Genomic DNA, 15799 nt, shown 5'->3' with positions numbered 1-15799 from the left:
GTAAAGTGCTTAGGAAATCTCAGCTCAGGTTACAAAGGCTGGTGCATGTCCACTTTCCTATGAAGAAGTGGTGAACTAAATAACGAACTTACAGTGGTCAGGCTTCTGACCAGTGCAAGACAGTACAGTTCTGGGGTATGAGGCTGGGGAGCTGGGGGGAATTGACTGCAGCCTCACTGTTGATGGTTCATGAGCGACTGGGAAATCATTCATGTATCAAAGTTGGGGGTGTCCATGCCTGTGTATGTCTGTGTAAAAGGCATACCATTTAAAGGGTTTGCAATTTGACATTAGCATCACAGTGTGAGGGCCAACCCAGGTTGGTGGGTTTGGAGGGCTCAGCAGTCCCACAAGCCAGGTCGCATCCTGGAGACCCCATCACAGAGACACTATTCATTTTCTGAATTTCTTTTACTATGAGAGAGAGACTCTGTTTTCAATATATTTAAATAATTAATTTATAATGTAGACCACACTGACAGACACACTTCAGAGGTCAGGGACCAATACATTACTTGCTCAGTTATTCAAAAGGGACAGAGAATAATCTAGTTTAAAGTCCAAAATGGTCATTAATTTGGATTTTTCAGTCATTTTACTGACTAAAAAGCTTCTAAAGGAAATATTAGTATCCACAATATTACATATAAAATATTGTGGAATCAGTAAGAAACAGCCTAATATCACTGGTGCAAAATACACACTTCTGTTTAATGGGCCGAGTTATGATGCATTCAAAGACTTGTGGAGGTGCTCTGATATTCATGACCAGGATAAGAGGACTGGCCACTGAAAATAATTGGAACAATACATTGCAGAAAATATAGTCAAAGTTAGAAGAGATTGTCTATAAATTCTAGAAAATCTACTCACTGAAGGAAGATCAAATATAATTTCCCCAGAGTTAGAAGTAATTAAGGCCATTTAAATGGTTCTAAATGTCTTTTGAGCATTAATAGACTATAAATGTGCATCCTACTGGAAGATTCTGGCATTGTGGTGCAAATACATTTTTTTTCTAATATCATCATAGGCAAGTCTTCCTTTCCACAAACCAGTTTGTGTTACCAGTACATTAATTACTTATGTATGCTGTGTTGTAGCCATGTTGGTTCCCAGATATTAGAAAGACAAGGTAACCTGAAGAAGAGCTTTGTGAAAGCTCAAAAGCTTGTCCCTCTCACCAGCAGAAGTTGTTCACTAAAAGATATTACTTCACCCACCTTCTCTCTATAATAATTTATACCATTTAAATATCTTAGTACTTGATTGCTCCAATGTACATGAAGAATAATAGCCTCACCTGACCCAGAAAACACCAATTGGATTCTAAATGTAAGAGGAAAATGCTTTGAGGAACTGGCAAATATCAGTACTTCATCCTCAGTTGAAGTCAAGATAACACACAGCCTTTGGGTCATGCTGGACTCAGTACTGACTCTGGAAGCACAAACTGCAACAGTTACTAAAAGTGGTCTCTCCCCTCTCCAGGTATGAAGAAGACTCCATCCAGTTCTCTGGTGAATTAGCCAAAGTGGTTTTTGTCACCTTTAGAATATTTCCCTCTTCCTGGGCCAAGATAAAAAGTTCACAAAGAAGCAGGAGTTGGTGTAGAGTTCCATCTACTGAGTGGATCATACCATTCAGGTTATGCCAGTGCTTTTCAACAAGAACTGATTTAATCCTGGATTCACTACAAGTGTCTAGAACTGATTTACAAACTGATTTACAAATAAGGTCATACTATCCGAAGGATTGCCTCTTTTGTTTGACAAGCCAGGGAAACTCATTGCCCAGTACCCTATGGCTAGCACAGCCAAGTATAATCTTCAAGGAACCAGAGACTAACCCTCTTCAACTGCTCTGTTTTTCAAAAGGGATAGAGAATAGTCTAACTGAAAGTCCAAGGTGGTCATTAGTTTGGATTTTTCACTCTATTTTACTGGTTTAAAAGGAAGTACTTCTTCACACCTAGCATAGTCAACCTGTGGAACTCGTTGCCAGTGTATGTTGTGAAGGCCAAAACTAATACTGAATTCAAAAAAGAATTAGATACATTTTTGGAGGATAAGTCCATCAGTGGCCATGCACAAAGGGTCCCTAGGCCTGTGATTGCCAGATGCTGGGACTGGATGACAGGAGATGGATCACTTCATAATTGCCCTCTTCTGTTCATTACCACTGAAGCCTCTGGCATTGGGCACTGTCAGAAGACAGGATACTGCCTAGCTGGACCATTGTTCTGACCCAGTATGACCATTTGTATGTACTTACACTCATACAAGACTCTGGAACACTCTTCCAAGGGTGATCCAGAAAAATCTAACTCTCACCATTTTCAGCTCACATTGCAAGTCACAAGTCTTTGCCAAAGCCTTCCAAAAAGCAGAAGAGAAGAAAAATCCAGCAGTGTGTTCAAAGTTAGAAACTGTTAATTAAACTACAGAATTGGATGGTATATAGACTGCACCAGTGGGACAGATTTCACTGTTTTCTGTAATCCATGTGTTTATACTTTATAGTGATTGGCACTATAGAAATGCTGATGATTATATGTAGGTACCTGCATTGATAGCCTCAGACTTAGTCTTTCTGAAATCAACTCCACTAACAACTCCATTATCCTTCCTGGTTCCCACATCTGCAACCCTGGTATCATATTTGACAACTCTTTTTCCTCCTCCCCCATATCCTGTCCCTTCATAACTCTGAAACATCTTTCTATTTAACATTATCAGAATATTCTCTTTTCACTATCCCAACTACTTGCACTTGCATCCTTGGTGGACATTTCTCACCTTGACTACAGGAATCTACGCCTCTTCATCAGTCCTATTTTTCACTTCATCTTCTAGTGCATCCAAAATGCTCCTTCTACCTAATCCATCTGGGAATTTATACAATAATGAGAAGTATGGTATCTGAGTGCCTGCTAAAGTCATCTTCCTCTCTGGTTGCTCTGACCTTTTTATGCCAGCTCCTTGAACCACTTTACTGGCTTCCTGCATTTTACGTCATTAAATTCAAGCTCCTTGTACTCTTCTTAGGGCCTTACATAATCACTATTTTCATTTCCTTCTATCTCATGCCTGCTCCTTATACTTCTCCAAGACCTTTCATTACTGATTCCTTCATCTCCTTCTCCCATTCTCAATTTTGTGCCTTCATCCATTCTGCCACCTACATCTGGAAAAGTCTCCCACATTTTGTCCATGCAGTGCCCTCTCTCTACTAAAATTAAAACCAACTTCTTGCAGGACTCCACTCTCCTTGTTCTCTTTCCCAGTCTCTCCACACACACCCTCACTTTCTTGACCTGTTCTCCTGTGTCTTGTCTTAGTTTAATATGTCTTGTTTACCCCTACCCTGGAAGTGCTTTTGGCTCAGACTTGAAACTACTTACTCTCACACATCTGCTTATTCCCACAGATGAGTGATCTTCCTGGAGTAAAGCTGTACCATACATCCATCTGTTCTTTGAGTCTACTGAAGTATTTTAGAGATTTTTATGTGAGGATGATAAGACCCTGAGCATTCCAAGAGAGAAAGTTAAGGGCAGCCATAATTTAGAACAGTAAAACCCTAAAGCATTGTATTTCTGATTAAGAAAAGTGGGATGGGGAATGATGAAAGCTGTAAGAATTCCAATTAGACACAGTAAAAGAAAAAGAAAATAAGGTGAAGCAGGAGCAAACAAAGCAGAACATTAAAGATAAGAGACAGATCTTTCCCCAAGGAATGGGAAATAGAAATAAAATAGAGCTTGGGATATGTTGAATTAAATCAGTGACTGATCTTATCTATCACTTACTTTACCTTTTCTGTTTTTATCTCTGATTTTTGGGTATATGCTCATTTAAGTCTGCACAGATTTATGCAGTAGACTCTCTGAGCATTGAAAGGAGAATACACCCAGAATATGTCACACCCATATATGACTAATATTAGTGGACTTTGAATAGTTACCACCTTTGACCATGATCCTGCAAGGTATTCCGCAAAGGTGAGGAGGTCTCCCTGCGTGGAGCTCCCTTACAAGGTATGGGCCTTACTGTGGCATAGCCCTCCACAGTTCTAGTGGGGATGAGGTCTATAGTGTACTAAGGGAAAGGCTAAAGCCGTGCATCAAAAATATAAATGTATCTGTCTTTATAGGCAAAGCTTTTTGTCCTCACTGTGTATGCTCTTCAAATGCTATACTGTGCTAAGCAAAATGGATACAAAATTTCCATTATCAAAAGGCTCCCTTTCAGCAATATACATCGTGGAGTTGTGTGCAAGTGACTTCACAGGTTTGTCCCACAAGCATGATATGGATGTTTATCACTGAACACTTTGCAGATGAATTAAAATGGGTAAAGAGGGAACACAGAGAATGAAATCTTAGTGACAAATATTTGATAACATTACAGACTGCAACATATATTTTCAGATTCCATATGCCACAATTGTTTATGTGTGGTAGGCGTGTCAATTATTGTAATACTCCTAGAAATTAAGATTGAAATTGATGGGTTTTGTATTCTTTTCCAGCAGTGATACAGCTTGCCTGTAACAAATATCTGTTCAAAATGTAAGAATCTGCAAGTGTCTCAATGTTTAAAAAATTCCCAGATGTTAGCTTGTTAAACTTTTTAATTGATGCAAATAAATACATGCTTCATGCAAGATAGCTCTGCATATGGACTGTTTAGTCTACCATAATGTTACTATTAATTAGTTTGTACTGTTGCAAGAAAATGTTTGCAAACAAGTCATTCCAAATGGTATTGTTCTAGGTAAAATATTTTATATGAAAGGCATTTGCTCAGAAAAGTCATTAATTTTTTTTAAAGGTTCCAAAAACAAAGTTGTTAAACAGTGTTGGTGGCTGCCTAGCGTACTGTATTAATAATGGGATCATTAACTTTTAATCACTAAGTCACCTGCTCAAATTTGATCTAGATTGGTTGTAACCAAAAATTGTTGCCATTTGATGGCAGTTATGTTGAATGAGCTGGTGGTCACAGCCCACTAGACAAGGGTCCAAATCACAAAAACATCAGTTGGTGCCAATTAGTATCCTTGCTGTCAGTCTTAGCAGAGAGGCCAAGGGCATGGTGTCTCAGCTACTCTCTTACCCCTAAAGCTGGTCTCTCCAGGTCAGGGTTGAGGCACATTGGTGGGACAACGTAGGGAAGTTTGCACTGCTGCTGCCCATGCTGTAACTGCTCTATAAATAAATAGAGGACTTTAGTCTCCAGGGCTGTCAATTTGGCACCTTCCATGAAAGTCACATTTAAAAAAATCATAAACTTCATGGAAAAATTTAGTATCTCCAATCAAAATAAAGTGAGTGTATTTGTACGAGAGCATCTAAAATCCCACAGCTTCCATTTGCTCTCTGTATTTTGTGTTTTCTACTCTTAATTGTGATAAGAATAAAAGTTATGGACCTCTTTTGGAGTTTCTTGATGACAACGGTTGCTGTTCCACCACAACTCCAGCGCTGCCACCAAACACGCAAGAAGAAGGCCTACTGCTAAAATGCAGAAGACGCCTGCAAAACTGTGAAGCTTCAGTGCCTTGCCATCTGTCTGTGCATTGGTGTGGCTGTTCAGGTCACAACGTCCCATCCGTGGCCACCATTTCTGTTTGAGTACATCCAAGTCTCCAGTATCTTGTAATTCTAAGATCCTGCAGAAATTTTAAAACAGCCATTATTTCAGTTGATTTCTGTATATTGTGTATGCATTTATCAACAACTCTGCAGCCCTGGAATCCTTATATTACAATTGGGCTGCAGAAATTATCTTTCTACAGGAATTCAGTGTTATTCAGTGAACTTCTGTCTTTAGGGCAGAGCATCTCCAACAGGACTGGTGTAATGCTATGGTTGCAGGACTTTCTTGATCTCTTTCTACAATAAATCAGTGAGGTAGATTTCCTGCATAACAAATATTCACTATACATTTTCCTTAAGCATTGAAGTGGTTGTGAGAGTGCCACTTTCACAAGCATAATTTTCAGTAAGTAACAAGTTTGATGAATATCTCCTAGTCAAATGTAATTTCATCCAAAAAGCATCCACCTGGGAAGGGGTGAAACTAGCTACTCTTTTATACCAAACTTCATACGGTATATTCCAGTCCAGAGCAGCCACAAGACTTCACAGATCAGCTTTAGAAATAAGTGTGACTTTAAAAACTGCTCTTAATAAGCAAAGCTTTAGCTAGGGCTTTACTTGAAATTTTGGCTTTGGTCAGATTTCCAGTAGATTATAATGGTTATTGAAGAAGAAACAGCTCATGAAAGATTCAACTCTCCCACTCATACATGGTCCATCATAATAATTTCAAATTATATTTGAAACAAGCATGCAACCATTTGCACAAGTACTTAATACAAATTGGTTTAAGCAGCAATAGAATTGTTTATTTCTGCTTTGAGCTATAGCAAATGCAGCTCATTCAAAAGTATTTTACTACAATGCTATTACTTTTCTCTTGAACTAGTGTGCTAACAATTACTAATTAATCATTGTTTTCCATTTGTGAAGAGTCCCCTCTCTCCACGAATGATTCATTTTGGGTCTAGTTTGACAACTGCCTTTGCTATTTAATAACAAGCTTTCCTTTCGAGGCAACTTTGTCTCTGGTTATCACGAGAATTCAGGCGGACTGCAGCTGGTGTTTTACCACTTCCTAAAGAATAATGCACACAGACAGAAAGTTTACCTTGGGTTTTTGCATGTAGCTCTGTGCTTAGCCACTTTCTACTAAGGTTGCTTGTATCTACCTCACCAGGCACATGTTTGCTTTAGCATAAGGGGAAAGTATATATGTACACTTTTAAAAGATACTGATAGACTGGGATCACTGAATTGTGATAGACGCAGTAGAGTCACTATCTTCCTGAACCCCTGCAATCACTCAATTACTATTATTTGCCTATTATATAATGATACATAATAGACAGCATTGCTTTTCTCATATGGATCAATGCTCCCCCCGTCTAAAGACTAAATTGTGACTTTGACACAAGCCCTGAGTTTCACTGCCCCAAAAGCAGCCTGGGAAGCAGATTGTGACTCAGAGAGTTACAATTTCCTTCCCAGTTAACCCACAGCTCTGGGGAATGTATCAGGCACACCATGGGCTGCCCAGAGTGTTGGGCGCACAGCCAATGTTCCATGCATTTCCAGCTCCCTCCTATCTACCCCCGACCACATGCACAGGAGAGGAAGTAGCAGCTCTGCTGAGGTTGCTCCCCATCCCTCTGCCCTACGCCCTAAAGGAAGAGATTTCAAAAGATAGAGATTCATTTAATAAACACACATTGCCAAAGTTAATCAGCTGTGAACATGAGATTCATAGTTGCAGAGAGGAATCCTATGAAATAAGCATGGTTTTGCATTACCTTTGGGAGAAGAGATCCCTGTAGGGGCTGCCATGCTGGAGTGCTATCCCATATCCTTTACTACTGATGCTGTTTCCAATGACGGTCATAGAACACTCATCATCTGTCAAGGCTGCATATTCCACCACTGTTACATCCCACAAAAAAGCATAGTTGCCTTTCTTTGCCTGCAAATGCACCACAAATAGAACTAAATTATATAGTTGATCTAGGTCTTAAATGGGTCTTAAAGTCATGCTGAATCTATCATTGACCAGTGCTGGCATTTTGTTAGATCATAACAACATTTTAGACTTCTCACATTTTCAGACACTTCTAAAGCCCCCACAACAGTTCCTCATCTACTTCATACCCACCTTCAACCACTCCCATTGTTTCAATGAGCCAGGGAGTTGCAGTAGGCTGGGTACGAGACTTTTTGTGTGTGACATGACTAACTTCAGGCCTCACATGGGTCTTTTAAATAATTATAGCTTAAAAGACATCACTTGAAATGATATTATTTTATATGGTTTCCCTAGGATTAGTGAAAGCATATTAATTCTTCCACTTCTACACAGTTACACACCTGGGTAGACACACTGTAAGCACTATGGTATGTTCTAGCAGTCAGTGTCACCAAAATGGTAGCTTACCAAAAGCAAAAAGAAAACCCTTTGAAAAGAGCTACTCTAATCTGCAACAAAAGGCAGGATACAATTTTTAGAGACCAATTTTCTCCCTTAGCATGGAAGAGTCACCAGATTCTCCCACTAGTTTTATTTGTGACCAATATTGACTTATTTTAGTACACACCTATACAGCTGTCCTCAAATGTCAGCCTTAATTGGATTCAAACCAATGTCTGAGTGCACTGCGCATGATGAATGTAAATTACTTTACTTAACATAAGATGTAAGAAAAGTCTCTGGATGGGGATTTTAATAAAAAAAGTCATCACTTTGCCTGGTTAAAGTAATAATTGATTTCCTAATGCATTTAAGTAATATGTTTTTAAAGTCTCTAGTGAACATACAAAGCACAGTGGAACAGATGGGCTGGAGAATCTAATGCAAATAAATGAGTAATCATAGATGCAGGCTTCCAAGACTTATTTTTTTAAGTTTGGGTGATTTGTCTTTTCTCATCAAGTAAAAAAAGAGTTGGCAAGGCAGGAAGCTGACATTCTACATATATTTGTTTACAAGATTAAATCATAGATTCATAGATATTAAGGTCAGAAGGGACCATTCTGATCATCTAGTCCGACCTCCTGCACAGCGCAGGCCACAGAATCTCAACCACCCACTCCTACGAAAAATCTCACCTATGTCTGAACTATTGAAATCCTCAAATCATGGTTTAAAGACTTCAAGGATCCCTCAAGTGACCCGTGCCCCATGCTACAGAGGAAGGCGAAAAACCTCCAGGGCCTCTTCCAATCTGCCCTGGAGGAAAATTCCTTCCCGACCCCAAATATGGCGATCAGCTAAACCTGAGCATATGGGCAAGATTCACCAGCCAGATACTACAGAAAATTCTTTCCTGGGTAACTCAGATCCCACCCATCTAATATCCCATCTCAGGGGATTAGGACTATTTACCCTGAATATTTAAAGATCAATTAATTACCAAAATCACATTATCCCATCATACCATCTCCTCCATAAACTTATCGAGTAGAATCTTAAAGCCAGATAGATCTTTTGCCCCCATTGCTTTCCTTGGAAGGCTATTCCAAAACTTCACTCCTCTGATGGTTAGAAATCTTCATCTAATTTCAAGTCCTGGTGGCCAGTTTATACCCATTTGTTCTTGTGTCCACATTGGTACTGAGCTTAAATAATTCCTCTCCCTCTCCAGTATTTATCCCTCTGATATATTTAGAGAGAGCAATCCTCAAGCACCTTCAACTACTGGCCTCATTTCTGACCATAAGCAGTTCCCAATGGTTCTTTTCCATCTCCTTGTAAGTTCAGTCTTGAGTTGACCTAAAAGACAAGACTCTCTCAGTTGTTTTATATCAGCTGCTGCCTGCTGGAGTCTGGGCTAGGAAATTAAACCCATTTCACTTTAGCATGCTTGGTGCTTAATGATCACAGTACCCTGAGCTCCTTGATGGCTATTCAAACAGAACAAGAAACCAAATGTGGGTGAGTGGCCCTCCAGCGACAAGAACCCAAACAACCAGAAAGGAAAAGAAACAGTTCTTGCTAATATTCACCCCAAACCAAAGCACCCCAAACCAAGTCCCACTGTTCCCCCTCTTCTGGGTCAAGACACAAAAAAATCCCAAAAGCCCCCTGGAAAGAGGGGCAGGAATCCCAAAGTCCCTTTCTTTATGGTTTAAATAAACTGCATCAATTGTTTTTAGAAGGATTTACTTGGCAGGCAGCTGGCTTCCTTCAGCATGGCTTATATGGCTTTCCAGCCATTCCCCAAAGGCAGCCCATGTCTTGTTCTTTCTCCTTCTCTTATATGTTCCAGTCTAGTTTCCTGGGACGCTGATGGACTCCAGCTACTTCTCATCTGCCCATATACTCCTACCTCTTAGCACATTATCTGAGGCCAGAAAATCAGCCCCAGATAAACAGTATGTCCCATCACACCAAACAACTACAATAAGGGAGCAAAATAACAAATGCATATGTTCAGTAGGCTAAAATAATTCATTCATGTAACATGCTTTGTCAGGCTAGAATGACTGTTGCTGTATTAGTACAAAGTATTTTTATAATCCCAAATACCACTTGGGCTAGTCAAATAGGAAGGACATGTGCCAGCATCGTGAAGTAAGCCAGAGAGTGACACATAATTATTAATTATTATTATTATTTTTACTATTATTAAAAACAGTCCAGACAATGCCAATTCCTAAAAAGGCATCTCTGAGGTATTACACCACACCAAAACAACCCCTCAAAATATTATTATGCCTGACATTTCATGCACATCTGCCTACATTCCAAGTGGGCAGAGAGAATTTGATGCGAATGGGGAAGGAATCAAGGACGAAGTTATCCCATGAAATATCCCATATGGCCGGAAACGTAAAAGTCTGTTTCTTCAAACATGTACAGCCATCTATGTGTGTACGAAACTGTGGAAAAACCTGAGTGTCTCTGGATTAAGTTTAGAAGTGTGTGCAACAAGAGTGATGTCATGGTGGGAGTCTGCTATAGACCACCGGACCAGGGGGATGAGGTGGATGAGGCTTTCTTCCGGCAACTCACGGAAGCTACTAGATCGCATGCCCTGATTCTCATGGGTGACTTTAATTTTCCTGATATCTGCTGGGAGAGCAATACAGCGGTGCATAGACAATCCAGGAAGTTTTTGGAAAGCGTAGGGGACAATTTCCTGGTGCAAGTGCTAGGGGAGCCAACTAGGGGGAGCGCTTTTCTTGACCTGCTGCTCACAAACCGGGTAGAATTAGTGGGGGAAGCAAAAGTGGATGGGAATCTGGGAGGCAGTGACCATGAGTTGGTTGAGTTCAGGATCCTGACGCAGGGAAGAAAGGTAAGCAGCAGGATACGGACCCTGGACTTCAGGAAAGCAGACTTTGACTCCCTCAGGGAACAGATGGCCAGGATCCCCTGGGGGACTAACATGAAAGGGAAGGGAGTCCAGGAGAGCTGGCTGTATTTCAAGGAATCCCTGTTGAGGTTACAGGGACAAACCCTCCCGATGAGTCGAAAGAATAGTAAATATGGCAGGCGACCAGCGTGGCTTAATGGTGAAATCCTAGCGGATCTTAAACATAAAAAGAAGCGTACAAGAAGTGGAAGCTTGGACATATGACCATGGGAAGAGTATAAAAATATTGCTCGGGCATGTAGGAAAGATATCAGGAGGGCCAAATCGCACCTGGAGCTGCAGCTAGCAAGAGATGTCAAGAGTAACAAGAAGGGTTTCTTCAGGTATGTTGGCAACAAGAAGAAAGCCAAGGAAAGTGTGGGCCCCTTACTGAATGAGGGAGGCAAGCTAGTGACAGAGGATGTGGAAAAAGCTAATGTACTCAATGCTTTTTTTGCCTCTGTTTTCACTAACAAGGTCAGCTCCCAGACTGCTGTGCTGGGCATCACAAAATGGGGAAGAGATGGCCAGCCCTCTGTAGAGATAGAGGTGGTTAGGGACTATTTAGAAAAGCTGGACGTGCACAAGTCCATGGGGCCGGACGAATTGCATCCGAGAGTGCTGAAGGAATTGGCGGCTGTGATTGCAGAGCCCTTGGCCATTATCTTTGAAAACTCGTGGCGAACGGGGGAAGTCCCGGATGACTGGAAAAAGGCTAATGTAGTGCCCATCTTTAAAAAAGGGAAGAAGGAGGATCCTGGGAACTACAGGCCGGTCAGCCTCACCTCAGTCCCTGGAAAAATCATGGAGCAGGTCCTCAAAGAATCAATCCTGAAGCACTTAGAGGAGAGGAAAGTGATCAGGAACAGTCAGCATGGATTCACCAAGGGAAGGTCATGCCTGACTAATCTAATCGCCTTTTATGATGAGATTACTGGTTCTGTGGATGAAGGGAAAGCAGTGGATGTATTGTTTCTTGACTTTAGCAAAGCTTTTGACACGGTCTCCCACAGCATTCTTGTCAGCAAGTTAAGGAAGTATGGGCTGGATGAATGCACTATAAGGTGGGTAGAAAGCTGGCTAGATTGTCGGGCTCAACGGGTAGTGATCAATGGCTCCATGTCTAGTTGGCAGCCGGTGTCAAGTGGAGTGCCCCAGGGGTCGGTCCTGGGGCCCGTTTTGTTCAATATCTTCATAAATGATCTGGAGGATGGTGTGGATTGCACTCTCAGCAAATTTGCGGATGATACTAAACTGGGAGGAGTGGTAGATACGCTGGAGGGGAGGGATAGGATACAGAAGGACCTAGACAAATTGGAGGATTGGGCCAAAAGAAATCTAATGAGGTTCAATAAGGATAAATGCAGGGTCCTGCACTTAGGATGGAAGAATCCAATGCACCGCTACAGACTAGGGACCGAATGGCTCGGCAGCAGTTCTGCGGAAAAGGACCTAGGGGTGACAGTGGACGAGAAGCTGGATATGAGTCAGCAGTGTGCCCTTGTTGCCAAGAAGGCCAATGGCATTTTGGGTTGTATAAGTAGGGGCATAGCGAGCAGATCGAGGGACGTGATCGTTCCCCTCTATTCGACACTGGTGAGGCCTCATCTGGAGTACTGTGTCCAGTTTTGGGCCCCACACTACAGGAAGGATGTGGATAAATTGGAAAGAGTACAGCGAAGGGCAACAAAAATGATTAGGGGTCTAGAGCACATGACTTATGAGGAGAGGCTGAGGGAGCTGGGATTGTTTAGTCTGCAGAAGAGAAGAATGAGGGGGGATTTGATAGCTGCTTTCAACTACCTGAAAGGGGGTTTCAAAGAGGATGGCTCTAGACTGTTCTCAATGGTAGCAGATGACAGAACGAGGAGTAATGGTCTCAAGTTGCAATGGGAGAGGTTTAGATTGGATATTAGGAAAAACTTTTTCACTAAGAGGGTGGTGAAACACTGGAATGCGTTACCTAGGGAGGTGGTAGAATCTCCTTCCTTAGAGGTTTTTAAGGTCAGGCTTGACAAAGCCCTAGCTGGGATGATTTAACTGGGACTTGGTCCTGCTTTGAGCAGGGGGTTGGACTAGATGACCTTCTGGGGTCCCTTCCAACCCTGATATTCTATGATTCTATGATACTGAATGATTCTCTACCCCCAGCCATTGGTGTTAGTTGCAAACCTGTTCATATCAGTCTCTGTCCTACCTGTGAATATGCTTGTCTCTTTCTTGACTGTTCCAATTTCATGTTAGCAGTAGTGTCCATTGTAGGACCATACTTCCATATCTGTGATAGATCTGACAGGATTTCTGGTTCAGGGTTATATGCACCTTTTATAACCACATCCACTGTTGTACATAACAGCCTATTTGTGTATTTTAAGCCTAAACTCCATAATAAATATTATAAATTATAAAGATGCAATTCTGCTGCATATACGTACAATTACACAAGAGGACAAAAGGAACTGCTATGAAATCATTTGGTATCCCCAACACAGAATTTAGTCAAAGTGTGTAGAGCAATAAGGCGAGGGTGACCAGATAGCAACTGTGAAAAAATGGGATAGGGAGTGGGTAATAGGTGCATATATAAGAAAAAGTTCCCCCAAAAATGGGACTGTCCCTTTAAAAAAGGGACATCTGGTCACCCTAAATAAGGCAAAAAACAGGCTTAGTGCTCATGGAGAGATGGGACTCATAAGAGATGGACTCTGAGACAGGTTATGTCAGTCTTGTTTTCTTCTAGTTTTCACATCTGTATGTATTCGTTGCTTCAAAGTTGATCTGCAGACAGCTGTCTTGAGCTTCCAGTCTTCAGGAGGGGAGCAGAGCCAATTTCTATACTAGCACACTCTTATTTGTCCCAGGGCTGCTTAGGGAAACATTAACTTCCTCAGGCATTCCATTTCCATTACAAGGCAATGCCTGGAGAATCATGCGGTTATGGCCTCTGTTACCCAAGCTGCCCTGGATCTCTATTTTGCCCAGAGAAGCTTCCCACTACTGAGTTACAGTTAGTGGCAAGCCTTTTGAAAAGGTCAGTCTCTCTCTGCCGTTTATGATATTGCTATCCCGAGTTATGATCTGAGACTATGAAACAGTAAATAAAGTCCCCCAGGCCTTTGTGTATCAGTTATATATTTTTGTGACATAACCAATTCTGCCCAGTGCCATCAGAACTGTATATCATTATTTCTCTGAAATCCTCAGGATTTTAGCACAAACAGAAGTCTAAGTTATAAACCCTTAACTATGCACACTTCTCAACCTCCAGAAATCCTGGAGGATGTAAGATTGTTTTCTTTCTCTGATTGCCAAAGGAGAGGTCCCAAAGATCTCTTTTTCCATGGGGATGATTTCCTTTTCTGCCGTTTCTTCTACTTTCATCATATTTGCTTCTTTAAAGAAGGGAGATTCCTTTCTCTTAGTATTTATATTACATAAAAAGCTTCCTGTGTGATCAAATATTTGGCTGCAGTCTAAATTCAGCACACTTCAAATCCATGTTAACATCCAATCTGACAGGTAGGCAGTGAAATTTGTGAAATTTAAAGAGGGGCTGTCGCACTGGGCAAACTTAAAATTATATGCAATATAGTTACCTTTCATATGCTTTTCATTAGGAATGTGTGAAATGAGCTGGAGAAAATACAAACTGATATGAACTTTCACCCCAAATCCTAACAACCTTTGTTACTCTTTGAGTAAGTCCTGTTAACTTTTGTTTTCATTGCATTTTGAACTTGACATTTTCAGGTCCAAACCAGTATCAGCAATGGAGGGGACAAAGTGCCATAATTAAGGCTTTTTTCATGGTATTTGGGACCCAAAATGAAATCTGGAAGTGCTAGGGGCAGCTGTCAGTGGAAAGATATATGTGTGTATAGACGGTGGAAGGAAGAGGGCAGACACACGAGGCAAGAAAGGGGCTAGGGTTCTTTGGAGGAGCAGGAAGTGTGAAGTGGAATAAGAAATACTCTAAAATGTATACATTGGGGATTGGGATTTGAATTTGACTCAGTCACATATATTATGCCCCTGATTGGAGTCCCAGGGTGCATGCAGGTAATACATCAAAACTAGCCAGAGCTAAACTAATAGCTTGGTTAAACTATGGTGATAGCACTGATGGTGGTGTTTTTTCCCCTTTGCCCATAAAACATGCTTTCAAATGGAAATCCAGCAGATGCTAATAGAATGAGACAATTGCCATGGCTAGCAGGGAAAGAGGTATGGTACAGACCAAGAGGGTAAAGAGGAAATTTGAAGGGAAAAAAACCCCAAAAGTGATAACAAAATTTCTTCTTTACATTCATCAAAATGGGTTTATCAGACTCCCAGGATATAAAAGGGAAAATCAAAGAGGATAAGGAGAGTGCAGAAACGGACTCAGTAATTGCTTTCCATTATTCCTCACTATAGAAGAAGACTGGAAAAAGACCTGTCACAGGGCCCTTGTTTATTAGTAGTGAAGTGAGACTTTTTTAGAGAACAGATTGAAACAAGAAATGATGAAACAACTTGACTTTCAAATAAATACCCAGATGTGGCTGAAATTCATCTGAAACTTCTGATGAAACTGACACATGAAGCATCTTGAATTACAAACAATACTGCATTCATCATTACAAGACATATCACTTCTTTGCACAGCTAATATACTAGCAGATAGAAAGGTCACCAACCCTGTACCCTTCTCTATAGTGTACCAAAGAAATGTAGAGGAGTTCGCTTTATTCTGGTATCAGAAAAATAGATCAGAAAATCCATAAGGATAGAACTATAGAGCACCAAGCTTGGTATCAAAGAATGGCAAACAATCATGACTTGTATAAGGAAACAACTAGCTTAT

General features: G+C 41.0%; 1 protein-coding gene across 6 annotated transcripts in view; it reads right to left on the bottom strand.

Moving 5' to 3' along the window:
- Nucleotides 1–15799, bottom strand: part of GRID1 (glutamate ionotropic receptor delta type subunit 1) — an 857119-nt gene that overhangs the window by 22784 nt on the left and 818536 nt on the right. For 5 of the 6 annotated variants that reach the window (XM_038411443.2, XM_043519478.1, XM_038411446.2 and 2 more), the window contains 2 exons: nucleotides 7399–7565; nucleotides 5436–5676 (listed from right to left, as the gene is read on the bottom strand). In XM_038411443.2, coding sequence (XP_038267371.1) covers nucleotides 5436–5676; nucleotides 7399–7565 — 408 coding nt within the window. Of the gene's footprint in view, nucleotides 1–5120; nucleotides 5208–5435; nucleotides 5677–7398; nucleotides 7566–15799 lie in introns of all 6 variants that reach the window. The other variant, XM_043519481.1, reaches the window with a different exon arrangement.

This window comes from Dermochelys coriacea, chromosome 7, assembly GCF_009764565.3.
Source record: "Dermochelys coriacea isolate rDerCor1 chromosome 7, rDerCor1.pri.v4, whole genome shotgun sequence".
NCBI classification, from domain to species: Eukaryota; Metazoa; Chordata; order Testudines; family Dermochelyidae; genus Dermochelys; species Dermochelys coriacea.
The sequence above is the reverse complement of the archived record's forward strand: the minus strand, read 5'-3'. Positions and strand labels throughout refer to the sequence as shown.